The sequence below is a fragment of the Mastigoproctus giganteus genome, chromosome 13 (assembly GCF_048544385.1).
Source record: "Mastigoproctus giganteus isolate SK-2022 chromosome 13, ASM4854438v1, whole genome shotgun sequence".
Lineage (NCBI taxonomy): Eukaryota > Metazoa > Arthropoda > Arachnida > Uropygi > Thelyphonidae > Mastigoproctus > Mastigoproctus giganteus.
In genome coordinates, this window is record NC_143587.1 from 105,844,313 (window position 1) to 105,860,415 (window position 16,103).

The following is a 16,103-nucleotide window of genomic DNA, read 5'->3' on the forward strand; positions in this document are numbered from 1 at the left end:
TTAGGCCTATAATACACTCCTACTCTCATTTTTGATTTCCCAATGCATATGTCACACCAAACCGACTTAGCATTACACTTCCCACCCATGTCAACTGGATGCACTTCCTTAGATTTTGTGTTTCTTAACTAACAGCATAACCCCTCCTCCCTTCTTATCTTTTCTGTACACATTGTACTCCCCAAATTCCAATTCTGCATTCCTTATATCTGTGTGACACCACATTGATATTGGCAGATATTGTTGGGATATCACATCTCTTATATCCCAGCAATATCTGACTTTGATGCCTTGACCGGCACTTCAAATTCATCAAATTTATTTACTGTACTCCTAGCATTAGTGTACATGCTAGTATACATGCACTGGTTCTTACTCTTAATTACCCTAACATAGTCCATGTAGTTACTTGTTCCATGATGACTCCAAGCAGTGCATTAAATCCCCAGCACCTTGCTTTTCAGGCTGCTGCGCATTCCAGTGGAAGAAGTGCAAGAATCACTTTCACCTCTGCCTGTGGCTACTGTTAATCTATTAGTCGGTGAATCCCCCCAAGCTAGCAGTTTTCCGACCCACCTAACACTGCCTCAAATTTTTATAATATTTATCATTTATTATATAATATTATATATATATATATTATATTATAATAATTAATTATATCTAATTAGTATGTGGAAAGAGTTTGTACTGGAGCGTGGGAAAGAATGATTAAAAATTGTAATTTCAGTGGTCTTTCTCTTTCCCCTTTTGCAAGTTAGTAAGCAATATTTAGTTATAACAGACACAAGTACAACGTTTGTAGCTTGATGAGGTGTTACACTTAACACCACTCATACACATACAGCCACCTGCTCTGTACGGCTAAACACATATACTTAAGAACAAACGTGATGTACTATTAATTTGTGTGTGTTTTCAAACAATAAAATTCATTTACAGGTGTGTCAGAAGTACATTGATAATGTTTTTAGACTAAACTGGGGATGGTGAACTGATTTTCCATTGAGAAAAAAAAATCTGTGAAATCTAAATAGTAAATACAACAACAACAAAAAAAGTCCAGTGGAGAAGTCACCTAAATCTAAAAGTAAACAAGATCGCCCCATTGCCTTTCAGTTGAAAAACCCTCTGTGTGTGTGTGTTGACACTTACAGTAGATCCCTGCTTTATGATATTAATCCATTCCAAAGACACCATTGTATCATGAAAATATCGTAACGTGAACCCAGTAACACACTGTTTTTTTGGTAATTCATTCCGACCTTGGAATTTGAAATTTAGCTATAAAACTAAGCTATTTATATCTCAAAGTGAAATAACTAGGTGCCTCTTACATGGTCACTGGTTAGTAGGATCAACTGCTTTATAGAATCAACTTTCAGAAAACGAATTCAAATCATTAAAATGCACTACACTTTCATTGTTATCATATGTTCAGTTATAAGAATCAATTTTAGTAGTAGTAGTAGTAGTGGCATGTGATGCAAGAAAGCAAGTGTATGAGCTTATGCAGCATCAGCCAAAAAAAAAAAAAATCACACCATTCCCTCCAAATGCCTGTCCAGTTCCTCCTTAAATTTATTTAACCTATCAACTTCCACAACGAGAAGTTTGTTCCAGCAATTAACCACCCGCTGGCTAAAGGCAAATATCTGCACATCTATTCTACGTGTCTTTTCTTAATTTGAATTTATACCCCCTTAGGTTTGTAATCTTAACAAGTGGAAGGATCCCATCAGAATTCAGCGTACTCAACCCATTCAAGGCCTTACACACCTCAATCAGATCACGTACAGGTGCCTAGTCTCCAGCCACTGCAGTTTGCAGAACTTAAGCCCCTCTCTTGTTAAGAGGATCCCTTCATTCCCCTCACCAATCTTGTTGCCCTTCTCTGTACACACTCAAGCAAGTCTACATCCTTCCTAAAATGAGGCCTCCAGACCTGTATGCAGTACTCAAGGCGTGGCCTGACCATTGCCTTATAAAGAGGGACAATCACCTCCTTTTCCCTGCTAGCAAAATTCCTATATATCATTGACAAAACCCCATGACCTGCCCTGGCAGCCATGGGGTTTCAAAATCCTGTCTGGATTTTGAATGCCTTTGTGATATTTCTGGAGGTCACGGCCATAAAACAATGAAAACTTGCAGTTTCCTGGTTATTGGACTTTTCTGTTAGTGCAATCTATTATAAACGGGTAGTAATCTTGATCTTATTTACCCATAGGTGGTGAAATGTGTTTCTCCTTCCGTGGAATCTTCAAATATATAAAAAAATAAATAAATAAATTTTCAGAATCTTCTCTTCATTCCTGATTTTTAATTTTTGTAGACTTGTTACTCCACATCTAACTTGCATGTATTGTGTTAGTTGCAATTTCATATGTGCCATGTTCTTTGTTATTGATTGCTTACATTTTTTACTGTTTTAAATTTTACAATAAAAAAATGTTGATGAACAGAAATATCAATTAGTTAGCATGTACATATTACAATAGTAATTAAGCTTTGTACATAAGCATAAATTTATTTTTATTTTGCTTACCTGTGGAAATATTCTTCCAATTTTTGCATATCATTTAATTTTGTTTAATGTCAAGGTAATAAAGTGTAAATTTATGCTTTTTATCTTTACTTGTATAGACTGTGGATAATATTCCTCCTATTTTCACTTACCAGAATCGCTGCTTAATTGAATTATAATTCAATTTGCAAATGGGATCACAATAACCAGTGCTTACTACATTTCATATAGTGAAAGGAGAGTCCATTGTAAAATGAACCAATCGTAAAGCGGGGGTCCACTGTATTTGTTTGCTGATATGCATAGTCAACTGAAAATTTAATATAACTGAATGTGATCTCTTAAGAAGCATCATTAGAAAATATTTTATATTTGAAACAAGATTTATTAATTGCAACTTAAATTAGGAATATTAAATACTTGTAATTATCAAAAAATTTATATACAATTTATATATATATAAATTTATATATATATACTCGATTTAACGAATTTCAGATTTAACGGCCCGGACAAATAATAATACAGTAATGTACATGTTAATCTCGACCATATTTTTTTTTTTAAGTTATACAAAACTTCAGTGTTATTATTAATTAAAAATTAATAATAATTACTTATTTCCATTATTGTTTTGATAATTACTTTGTATAAATATAGTGCAAGCGCATCAGAATATTAGTAAAACGGCATCGTTTTAAGTTATATCTCATATTGTGAATACCTTCACAACAAGTTGCCATGACATTGTACTACTTTGAATAAGTAACGCTTCACCTAAGGAGAAGACTAATGTTACTTATTCTCAGATGGATACCACCACCACCCAGACATCACCGTTTCAGGGCTATTTGGCCCTTCTTCGGTGGGTGGGCAGGTACCCGAGTGATGCAATGATGGCAAAACAGTTATGAAGTATAACTCCACAGTATGAGAGATGCCTGATGGTGTATCATGTATTTAGACTCTAAAGCGTTTAGGGCATAAGCCTCAAGCTATGGGAGTATAAATATAGTGCAAGCACATCAGAAATACATAGCTATATCTGAATAAATCAGAATATTAGTAAAAGGCATCGTTTTAAGTTAAGTTAAGTTTTAAGCTGGGTGGTGGTATCCATCTGAGAATAAGTAACATTAGTCTTTTCCTTAGGTGAAGCTTTACTTATTCGAAGTAGTGCAATATCATGGCAACTTGTTGTGAAGGTATTCACAATATGAGATATAACTTAAAACGATGCCACTTTACTAATATTCATACATAGCTATATCTGATATATGATATCAGATATAGCTATGTATTTCTGATGCGCTTGCACTATATTTATACATAGTCTAGACTCTCCCATAGCTTGAGGCTTATGCCCTAAACACTTTAGAGTCTAATTACTTACTTTTATTTTTATAATAAAATTCAGGAAATTGTATTTTATTAGTAATAGCATTGGCACACGATGCAAGGAAAGCAAGTTTATATAGTATCAGCCAAAAAAAAAAAAAAAAAAAATGCTTATTTTGCCCATCCACTCATTCCAAATGTTTGTCAAGTTCTGCCTTGAATCTATTTAAGCTATCAACTTCTACAACGACAGATGGAAATTTATTCAATCTGTCATAGAAGTTGACCACCTGCTGGCTAAGGGCAAACTTCTGCACATTTTTCCTACAACTATCTGTGCTCAATTTGAATTTATGCCCTCTCAGGTGATTATTCTGAGCAAGAGGAAGAATCCCATCAGCATTGAGCTTGCTCAAACCATTCAAGACTTTATACACCTCAATTAGATCACCTCGCAGGTGCTTAGTCTCTAGACACTGTAATTTGCAAAACTTAAGCCTTTCTTCGTAAGAGCACCTCTTTGTTCCATTCACTAATCTTGTTGCCCTTCTCTGTACTCGTTCCAGCAGCTCTGCATCCTTCTTGAAATGAGGCCTCCAGACCTGTATACAGTACTCAAGGTGTGGCCTGACCATTGCCTTATACAAGGGCATAATCACCTCCTTATCCCTGCTAGAAAAATTCCTGTGTATCATTGACAAGACACCATCAGCTACTCTTGCAGACCATCTGTGCTGCTCAGAAAACTTCATATCTGCCTGCACAATTACCCCCAGGTCCTTTCATTCTCTACCACTGTCAATGTGGTACCACAGAGTTGATACGTTACTCTGGGATTAACGATTCCCATATGTAGCACTTTACATTCGTCAATGTTAAACTTCATTTGCCACCTCTCAGCCCATCTGCTCGACTTTTCTAGATCCTGTTGCAGCAGTGTACTGTCATTGGTGTCATGAACAACCCTGCCAATCTGCGTATCGTCTGCAACTGACATTAAGCCTGATATACTATCATCAATATCATTTATAAATACAGAAAACAACGATGGACCCAACACTGAACCCTGAGGGACTCCACTAATAACATTAGTCCACGAAGAGCAATGTCCATTGATTATCATTCCGTCTTCTCCCAATCCACCATCCCTTTATCCATAGCAGCAATTTGCCTCCAATGCCACACTGCTCCAATTTGTGCAGCATTATCAAAGGCTTTTCTAAGATCCAAATATATGATATCAAAATTATTCTTTGCATCCAGTTCCTTTGTGACTACATCATAGTATCCAATCAAATTAGTCAGACAAGACTTCCCCTTAACAAACCCATGCTGTGTCCGAGCTATAACTGAAGTCTTGTCTAGATGATCCTGCAATGCTTCTTTAACCAGTGCCTCCATTAATTTCCGTGGAACAGAAGTTAAACTAACAGGTCTGTAATTACCTGTGTCTCCCTTTGATCCTCCTCTGTGAATTGGAGTCAGATTTGCACATCTCCAGTCCATGGGTACCTCCCCTGAGTCCAGGGAAGCTCCCATAATTATGGCTAAGGGTTTGCTTACTTCCTTTGCTGCCTCCTTTAATATAGATTCCATCCACCCCAGGTGCCTTTCTTGTGTTTATCTTCAACAATTTCTCTTCCACTTTACTCTCAGTTATTACAAGATTCTCTAGCTTACTGCTAGAGTTGAATACACCCCTGGCTTTCCCCTCGCTAAATAACTCCTCATGTGTGAATGTCGATGCAAAATATTCATTTGGTTTGTTAGCTACCGGAGCCGGATCATCAACAGTTGAACCATCGATATCAAGTGGACCAATCTGATGCATCCTCTTCCTTCTAGAGTTTACATAAGTAAAGAACTCTTTGCTGTTTTTCTTTGCATCCTTTGTCAAAGATTTCTCCTAATCTGCCTTCACCTGCCTAACCTCTTTTGTAACTTGGTTACAGACCAGCTTATATCTATCGTAGGCTTCTGTGTCACATGTTAATTTATATGTATCCCATGCATTTTTTCCCAGATAACAGATATGAGGAGGTGGTGATTTGAGAGCTGAATGTGACTCGGGACACTAAACTGCAGGTGTAATGACTTACTTTGTTTCGGTTTCAGTCTGCCTCAAGTTATTGTGCAGTCAGGTTGTATACGGAGTGTTTCTGTGATTTCTGAATTGTGACTTTTTATTTATTAAATACGTTTGCAATCCTTACAATTAAAAATGGCATTAAGTGATAGAGGAGTTAAAAGAAAGTGTATGAACTTTTATTAGAAATTAGAGCTAATTTAGAAATTAGAACAAGGCGTCTCAGTAGCATGTGTTTGTGAAATTTACGGCGTAAAAAAATAACTGTTTCTGATATCCGTAAATCAAAGGCCAAATTGCAACATTTTATATTTACAACAGGATATTACACATTTTTTATTATAATTTAATAATTTTATATTGTACAGTACTGTATGTTATATTAAAGCTTTTTTTACATTAGGAACATTAAAAAATGCCTCTCCAGGTTACATTCGATTTAACGGACTTTCGGCATTAACAGACACCCCTTCTACCTCATTTCATTTGCCACCTCTTATTTATTTATTGGTCTGATAAATCGAGGGTTTACTGTATATATTTAAATTCTATACAGTGGGACCAACTGATGTGTTATCAACAGCAAATTCAAAATGGGAAGCATTCAAGGAACTAATCTTGGAAGCTACCAGGCTTTACATACCAACCAAGAAATATTGTTCAAGGTTCAGGCCTAAATGGTTGTCAGATGAACTAATAAGACATATGGCAGAGAAGAAAAATGCATGGGATACATAAAAATTAATGGGTGACATGGAAGCCTATGATAGATATAAGTTGGTCTGTAACCAAGTCACAAAGGAGATTAGGCAGGCAAAGGATGCAAAGAAAAACAGAAAAGAGTTCTTTACCTATTTAAACTCAAGAAGGAAAGGGATGAAACAGATTGGTCCGCTGGATGTTGATGGTTCAACAGTTGAGGATCCTGCTCAGGTGGCTAACAATCGAAACAAGTATTTTGCATCTACATTCACACATGAGGAGTTATTCAGGAAGGGGAATGCCAGAGGTGAATTAAACATTGGCAGTGAGCTAGATGATTTTCTAATAACTGAGAGGAAAGTGGAGGAGAAATTGTTGAGGATAAACATAAAAAGGGCACCCGGGGTGGATGGGATCTATCCAGTTATATTAAAGGAGGCAGCAAAGGAAGTAAGCAAACCCCTAGCCATAATTATGAGAGCTTCTTTGGACTCAGGGGAGGTACCCATAGACTGGAGATGTCCAAATGTAACCCCAATTCACAAAGGAGGAGGATCAAAGGCTGACACAAGTAATTATAGACCTGTTAGTTTAACTTCGGTTCCAGGAAAATTAATGGAGGCACTGGTTAAAGAAGCACTGCAGGATCATCTAGACAAAAATTCAGTTATAGCTCAGACACAGCATGGTTTTGTTAAGGGCAGGTCTTGTCTGACCAATTTGATTGGATACTATGATGTAGTCACAAAAGAACTGGATGCAGGGAATAACTTTGATATTATATATTTGGATCTTAGAAAGGCTTTTGATACTGTTGCGCATGGCAGACTGCTGCACAAATTGGAGCAGTGTGGCATTGGAGGCAAATTGCTGCTATGGATAAAGGGATGGTTGAGTGGCAGAAGACAGAGTGGTAATCAATGGACACTGCTCAACATGGACTAATGTTATTAGTGCAGTTCCTCAGGGTTCAGTGTTGGGTCCATTGTGTATTTATAAATGATATCGATTATGGTATATCAAGCTTAATGTCCAGGTTTGCAGGTGGCAAACCTGGACAACGATACAAAGGTTGGCAGGGTTGTTAAGGACACTACTGATGCTATGCTGCTGCAACAGGATCTGGAAAGGCTGAGCAGATGGGCTGAGAGGTGGCAAATGAAGTTTAACATTGACAAATGTAAAGTACTACATATGGGAAACAGTAACCCCAGATCAATGTATCAACTCTGTGGTACTACGCTGACAGTGGTAGAGAATGAAAAGGACCTGGGGGTAATTGTGCAGGCAGATATGAAGTTCTCTGAGCAGTGCAGACGAGCTGCAAGAGTAGCTCATGGTGTCTTGTCAATGATATACAGGAATTTTTCTAGCAGGGATAGGGTTGTGATTATTCCCTTGTATAAGGCATTGGTCAGGCCACACCTTGAGTACTGTATACAGGTCTGGAGGCCTCATTTCAAGAAGGATGTAGAGCTGCTGGAACGAGTACAGAGAAGGGCAACAAGATTAGTGAATGGAACAAAGGGTTGCTCTTACGAAGAAAGGCTAAATTTTTGCAAATTACAGAGTCTGGAGACTAGGCATCGGCGAGGTGATCTGCTAGAGGTGTATAAGGCTTTGAATGGCTTGAGCATGCTCAATGCCGATGGGGTTCTTCCTCTTGCTCAGAATAATCACCTGAGAGGGCATAAATTCAAATTGAGGAAGGACGGATGTCGGATAGATGTGCGGAAATTTGCCTTTAGCCAGCGGGCAGTTGGTTTGTGGAATAGACTTCCATCACTTGTTGTTGAAGTTGATAGCCTAAACAAATTTAAGGCTCAGCTGGACAGGTATTTCGAATGAACGGAGGGGTGAAATGGGAGTAGTGGTTGTGTTTTTTTTTTTTTTTTTTTTGTTTTTTTTTGGCTGATGCTGAATAAGCTTGCTTTCTTGCATCATATGCCTCTACTAATGCTAATATGTCCATTTTTAAAAGTATTTTGCTTTAAAGAATGCTTTACTGATTATTTTCGTTTATATATTTTACAGTTACTAGTGTTTGTTGCTTCCCATGTGGAACTTTTTACTACTGTACTCCGGGATCGTTCAATTATCGACTCTTCATCTGGTTTAGAAGAACTCTCTCTCATAACCGCGGTATTATCCAGGGCCCCACTTGAAGGTTAGAATAAAATAAGATGACTTCTTATTTAAATGAATCTCTGGGAGATTGCTTTTCTAATTGTAAATCAAGATTTTTTTACTGTGTGGGTTACGCAAAATTAAATATCTGTTTATTCAGTTCACACAGCTGCATTGCAAGAGTATGCAATGCAGCTGTGTGAATCTTCTGTGTGAAACGCATGCTCTGGTATGGGAAGGTGAAGGCAACGTTTATATAGAAAAATCAAACTTTATATAATCATATTTAACATTAAAACACCAACTGATTAGTAAACACTAAATTTTGAAATTATGAACTAGTGATATACAAGTTTAAGATTTGATTTCTATTAATCAATACTTGATTCAAACAATCTAATATTTCTGCAAAAATTATTGAGGATGTTAATCAAAGGAATTAAGAAGATTCTATCCAGATTCTATCCAGCTGAAAGAGCACCAGTTTGGGTGATTATTCTTTATTTTAGTAGGAAATGCCACCCACTTGTATCACAAATTGAAGGTTTTTATACTAGAGCATCTAGGGCTATGAGGCATCGGTGTGTCTGTAAATTCCACGTAATTCCCTGGTCAGTTTGCCCGCTTTGTTGGACGAAAAACCTGGGTTCCTGGAGTGTTGGGGGGGGGGGTGGTCCTCTACATCTGCATGAATATCCACAAATTTAGAGATTGCCTCTTGCTTAATGAATATTTACAAACATTATAAACATGGACATTAAATAATGACCTGCTGCTTAACCAAACAAAAATTACTACAGTTCTTTATTAAAATTGTCACAAGTATTAGCATTAGCATTAGTAGAGGCATTTGATGCAAGAAAGCAAGCTTATGCAGCATCAGCCAAAAAAAAAAAAAAAAAAAACCCACTTCCACTTCACCCCTCTGTTCGTTCAAAATACCTGTCCAGCTGAGCCTTAAACTTATTTAGGCTATCAACCTCCACCACAAGGGATGGAAGTCTGTTCCACCAACCAACCACCCGCTGGCTAAAGGCAAATTTCTGCACGTCTATCCTACATCTGTCTCTTTCCTTAATTTGAATTTATGCCCTCTCAGGTGATTATTCTGAGCAAGAGGAAGAATCCCATCAGCATTGAGCATGCTTAAACCATTCAAGGCTTTATACACCTCTATCAGATCACCTCGCTGGTGCCTAGTCTCCAGACACTGTAATTTGCAAAACTTAAGCCTTTCTTCGTAAGAGCACCCCTTTGTTCCATTCACTAATCTTGTTGCCCTTCTCTGTACTCGTTCCAGCAGCTCTACATCCTTCTTGAAATGAGGCCTCCAGACCTGTATACAGTACTCTAGGTGTGGCCTGACCATTGCCTTATACAAGGGAATAATCACCTCCTTATCCCTGCTAGAAAAATTCCTATATATCATTGACAATACACCTTGAGCTACTCTTGCAGCCCATCTGCACTGCTCAGAGAACTTCATATCTGCCTGCACAACCACCCCCCAGGTCCCTTTTATTCTCTACCACTGTCAGTGTAGTACCACAGAGTTGATACATTGCTCTGGGGTTGCTGTTTCCCATGTGTAGTACTTTACATTTGTCAATGTTAAACTTCATTTGCCACCTCTCAGCCCATCTGCTCAACCTTTCCAGATCCTGTTGCAGCAGCATAGTGTCAGTAGTGTCCTTGACAACCCTGCCTACCTTTGTATCGTCTGCAAACTTCGACATTAAGCTTGATATACCATCATCAATATCATTTATGAATACAGAAAACAATAATGGACCCAACACGGAACCCTGAGGGACTCCACTAATAACATTAGTCCATGATGAGCAGTGTCCATTGATTACCACTCTCTGTCTTCTCCCCCTCAGCCACCCCTTTATCCACAGCAGCAATTTGCCTCCATGTAACACTGCTCAAATTTGTGCAGCAGTCTTCCATGTGCAACAGTATCAAAAGCCTTTCTAAGATCCAAGTATATAATATCAAAGTTATTCCCTGCATCCAGTTCCTTTGTGACTGCATCATAGTATCCAATCAAATTGGTCAGGCAAGACTTCCCCTTAACAAAACCATGCTGTGTCCGAGCTATAACTGAAGTCTTGTCTAAATGATCCTGCAGTGCCTCTTTAACTAGTGCCTCCATTAATTTTCCTGGAACAGAAGTTAAACTCACAGGTGTATAATTGCTTTGGTCAGCCTTTGATCCTCCTTTGTGAATTGGGGTCACATTTGCACATCTCCAGTCTGCGGGTACCTCCCCTGAGTTCAAGGAAGCTCTCATAATTATGGCTAAGGGTTTACTTACTTCCTCTGCTGCCTCCTTTAATATAACTGGATAGATCCCATCCACCCCAGGTGCCTTTCTTGTGTTTATCTTCAACAGTTTCTCCTCCACTTTACTCTCAGTTATTACAAGATTCTCTAGCTTACTGCTAGAGTTGAATACACCCCTGGCTTTCCCCTCGCTAAATAACTCCTCATGTGTGAATGTCGATGCAAAATATTCATTTAGTTTGTTAGCTACCTGAGCAGGATCATCAACAGTTGACCCATCGACATCAAGTGGACCAATCTGATTCATCCCCTTCCTTGTTGTTGTTATTTGGTTTTTAGGAGCATTAGCAACTAAGGCCATATTGCTCCGGGATATGCGGTGGTCATTCCCTGACCTTTCTTCATCCTCCGTATTTGGTGGTGATGGGCTCGAACCCCGGTCTAATCAAGAAGCGTGTGCGACGCACTGCTGCTCCTTCCCACCTGGCTACGGAGGCGCCTCCCTTCCTTGTAGAGTTTATATAAGTAAAGAACTCTTTGCTGTTTTTCTTTGCATCCCTTGCCAAAGATTTCTCATACTCTGCCTTTGCCTGTCTAACCTCCTTTGTAACTTGGTTACAGATCAACTTGTATCTATCATAGGCTTCTGTGTCATGTGTTAATTTGTATGTATCCCATGCATGTTTCTTCTCTGCCATATGCCTCATCAGTTCATCTGACATGCATTTAGGCCTAAACCTTGAACAATATTTCTTAGTTGGTATGTAAAGCCTAGTAGCTTCCAAGATAAGTTCTTTGAATGCTTCCCATTTTGCATTTGCTGTTGGTAACATCATCAGTTGGTCCCACTGTATAGAATTTAAATACTGTCTCAGTCCATCGTAGTTGCCTTTACGAAAGCAATAACCCTTCCCTTTACCCCTAATGGTAGTTATCTCTTTGAGTAAATCCCACTTCAGCACACTGTGATTACTGCCACCTAGTGGTTCATTTATCTGCAGATTCTTAATGCATGAAGAGTCACTGCTGATAATCAAATGAAGAGTATTCCTCCCTCTAGTTGCCTCCCGAACATGCCGATGTAGAAAACAATCATCCAATAAATCCACAAAAGCCTTGCTAGTGTGTGAGTGACCAGCCCCCAAACTCCAGTCAATATCTGGGAAATTAAAATCTCCCATTATAAGACTCTCTGATTTACTGGCCCACTCTATTTCCCTGTACAGTTTCTTATTATACTCATCAGAGTCATTAGGCCTATAGCACACTCCTACTCTCAATTTTGATCTCCCATATAAAACTATAATATTTGATAATAAACTAAGAGTAACTGTATTGCCCAGAAAGCAATTGATACAAGATCTTTAAGTTTCAAAAATCATTGCAGTATGAATCAAGCCAGAAGACAACTTGGACTATTTGAAAGAATAAGCTGGAACCTTAATAATCCAGACTTCTTTGTACATGTATTGCCTGCTGTTGAATTCAGTTCACCCATCTAGAATCCCTATGAACAGGACATTGAATTTCTTATTTAACAAATCGATGATTATTTTACCAGATATCTCCACTACAAACTAAAGTTAAATTTTACATTAATTGATTATCAAGACAGCTGCCACAGATTAACACCGATGGATTTTGAAAATTTAAGAAAATTCTTAGACCTCTTATATATTTTTCTGAATAGCTATAATCAACTCAACAGTAACATACCATTGAAATATGTAAACTCCAACTGACTTCAAAACAAAATCATAAAGTCCACCCATTCCAACCACACAAATCCGAACAGAGCTTTCTGCATTACTAGTTTTTTTTTTTTAACAGATTTATGAGATATCGAATCAGTTGGACTTGGAATTCTTTGACAATTTTAATATGCATTTATTAAAAGTTTTTAAAAATTGATTTCTTTTAATTTTCTTTATATAAGAGGTCAATCTGGTTCGTATATGCAACATAAAAGAATACTTAAATGAGTCAAAGTGTATTTTACATTGAAGTTTCAGGTATATAATTTGATATATTTATATTTTGTATTTATAATTTTTATATTTTGTATTTATAATTTTGTATTCTTACTTGTATATAGTTCTTGCTTAATGTGTTGTCTTCTGACTGTGGAAGTTTAAGTGCATGACAATAAATAAATAAAAATCTTTGGCCATTCTTTTCTAATTTCCACCTTTGTATAAAAAATGGATATTTAAATCTCACTTAGGTTAAAAGTGTTTTATTTCTCTTAGTAAGTAATGTAAATAAATTTACATTACCTACATGCTATGCCACTCAAGCACTGTTGAAGTGCAACCTGTCACTACTGGTAGTTTTCCAAGAAAAAAAATTAAATTTTTTTTGTTCTTGATGATATATGTAAATGAAGCATATATTTGTTCATAATCTGTGATGTTTTCCTGCATCAGCAATCTTGTTTCCTAAAAAAAGGTTTTTGCAAAAAGCACTGTTCACTTCAAGGTCCCACCATTTTTTTTTTTTTTTTTTTTTTTTTTTTTTATTAAAACCCCAAACACGAAAGGTATCAAAACCTATAGTACTAGTACTTAGTACCGTGCATGGGTTGAAGGAGAAGTATGGGGGGGGGGTGCTGGAAACTTTTCTCTAGAGACTAAACATGGGTTTCACCACTTCAAGCCTCTAATACAAGATAACTATTTGAAAAAAAAAATCAATAAATAGACTGGTAACTTGTAAACAACTGCCACAGAAAAATTTGAAGTAGTTTAAATTCTGGTGATGGCTTAAAAAATTTAGTTGAGATCAGCCATTGCTCATACCAAGATTGAGTCACTTTTTTGTTGAGAGGATTATTGAATTGTTTTGATATTAAAGCTGAAAATTGGAGGTGAATAATAAAGTAGATAATTAAACGTAGCTACATTTGTTAAAATAAATGCAATACATTATTCCCCAAAGATGGGCAGTTAACAATTTGTGTGGAGATTAACTGTGGGAAGATTAATTTCAATAACTTGAGGTTAAATTTTTAATTAACCATGTTAGTAAATCTAAGTATATAATTTTGATAAAATAATTTCTTTGTATAAGTAGTGTATTTAAAATAATTGTTTTGACCTAGAAACAGATGGTTGGAAAAGTTGTCTATCTGTTGGAAGCTTAAATTGTCAAACCCTATTTGCACATTTGCACTCAAGCCCTAATTTTAATAATCAGTTACTCTAATTTTGTTTTTCTGATTGCTACGTTTGCGGGACAGATGCTGGTCCATAAATACCTTCTCCAACACATCATGTGGAGAAGCTTATCATTGGTTAATTCTGTTTTTTTTTTGCTCCATCTCTCCTTTTCAGTTCTATGCTTAGAAAAGGCTGTTTTTCATTAAGCAAGTGCAAGGCTAAATTTTTGCCCATCTACATTGCTCCCCACCTTTGCATGTACCCTCACAAACTTTGTGAATAATTTTAACATTTTCTGTAGTCATCAGGTTCTTTTTGATAGCTATAATGAAAAAAAAGACACATTAAAAAGTGCTTGTGGTGAAATGTACTCCTTCACCAAAAGCTCATCCTCAGTCGAGAATAGCAGAATATTTTGGTGTTTGTTCAGTGTGCAGCAACACTGTCAAAAGATTATGGTTGTGTGGTAATGATTCCTGGCAGAGCGAGAGAGAATTTGAATATTGATTTTCTTAACCAAATTCATGCTAAACAGATGTGGGATATCTGAAGGTAAGAAAATTTCTGACAGTTTGGGTTATTTGCTAAATCAAAATTAGCTAATACTGAAAAATAATACAAGGTATGGCTATTAAATAACAAGACTGTGTGCACAGCCACTACACATTAAGTGGCACCTATGAAACAAAGGCACAGCAGTTGACCTTAAACCTTTCCCCTAGTTGTCTTCCAAGTCACGTTCCAACATGCTGATTCACTTTTCAGGGAGACAAGTTTCATTACCTCGTGTTTTGCAGTTTGCCAGAAAAATGAGAGATGAAAGAATTGAATGATGAATCAACCTCAGATTTTTAAGAGAACTAAAGAAAACAACAACTGAAAGTTATGAGTTGTTACCTCAAGTTTTGGGAAAGATACAATGTCAAGAGTCCACATTTTCATCAGTTTTCATAGATACCTGACAGCGTTGTCGTTCACTGTCTTCCACATTTTCTGTTCCTTTTAAAAATCTTTTATGCCATTGAAAGACCAGGCTGTCTGGTATCCATGAAACATGAAGAAAATGTGGACCAGGTAAAGACATTGATTAGAAGTAATTGTCTAAGCATTAGTATAGTTGCATTAGAACTGAATATGGACAAAGAAAATGACAAATTTTAACTGAAAATTTTAAGCATGAGAAGTGTCTGCCAAGATGGTGCAAAAAATTTTGAAAGAAGATCAAAGAATGAGACGAGTCAGAGTTTGTTAATATGTTTTGAAGAAAAAATTGGAGAAGGTCCAGACTTTGAGTGCTGTAATTATGTAATCATTTGCTTTTGGCGCATTATAGCCTTAGTTGCTAATGCGCCTATAAAACCCAACAACCAACCAACCAGCTGTAATTATTTGCAATGAAAGTGCACCGTTCCAATACAACTCAGAAATTAAAATATAGTCAAAATAATCCTCCAAACCAAAAAAAATCAAGAATGTCAAAATCAAAAATGAAAACTATTCAATATTAAAGAAATTATTATGGCTGAACCAAATCAGATTGTCAATCAAGCATACTACATTAAAATTCTGACAGAGCTGTGTGAAAAAATTCAAAGGAAGAGACCCAAATTGTGTTAGGCCGATTGGTTTCTCTATCAAAAACAATGCTCCAGCACACAATGTGCTCTCTGTTTGCCAGTTTTAGACAAAAAAAAAAAAAAAAAAAATCCCTGTTTGCGAACATGAACTTACTCTCTAGACCAGAGGCTCCCAAACTTTCTCGGTTCACGGTGCCCTTAGTGTCCCAGTAATTTTTCACAGCACCCCTATGCCAAAAGAAATACCCAACACAGTGGTTTTCAACCTTTTAATTATTATATACCTGTATAATAATTTT

The 16,103-nt window shown here is 36.9% G+C and overlaps 1 protein-coding gene across 2 annotated transcripts in view; it reads left to right on the top strand.

Annotated features, from left to right (window-relative positions):
* Nucleotides 1-16,103, top strand: part of Nup205 (nuclear pore complex protein Nup205) — a 738,550-nt gene that overhangs the window by 625,519 nt on the left and 96,928 nt on the right. For both annotated transcript variants that reach the window (XM_090387115.1, XM_090387116.1), the window contains exon 33: nucleotides 8,688-8,820. In XM_090387115.1, the coding sequence (XP_090243241.1) occupies nucleotides 8,688-8,820 (133 nt within the window). The remainder of the gene's footprint in view (nucleotides 1-8,687; nucleotides 8,821-16,103) is intronic.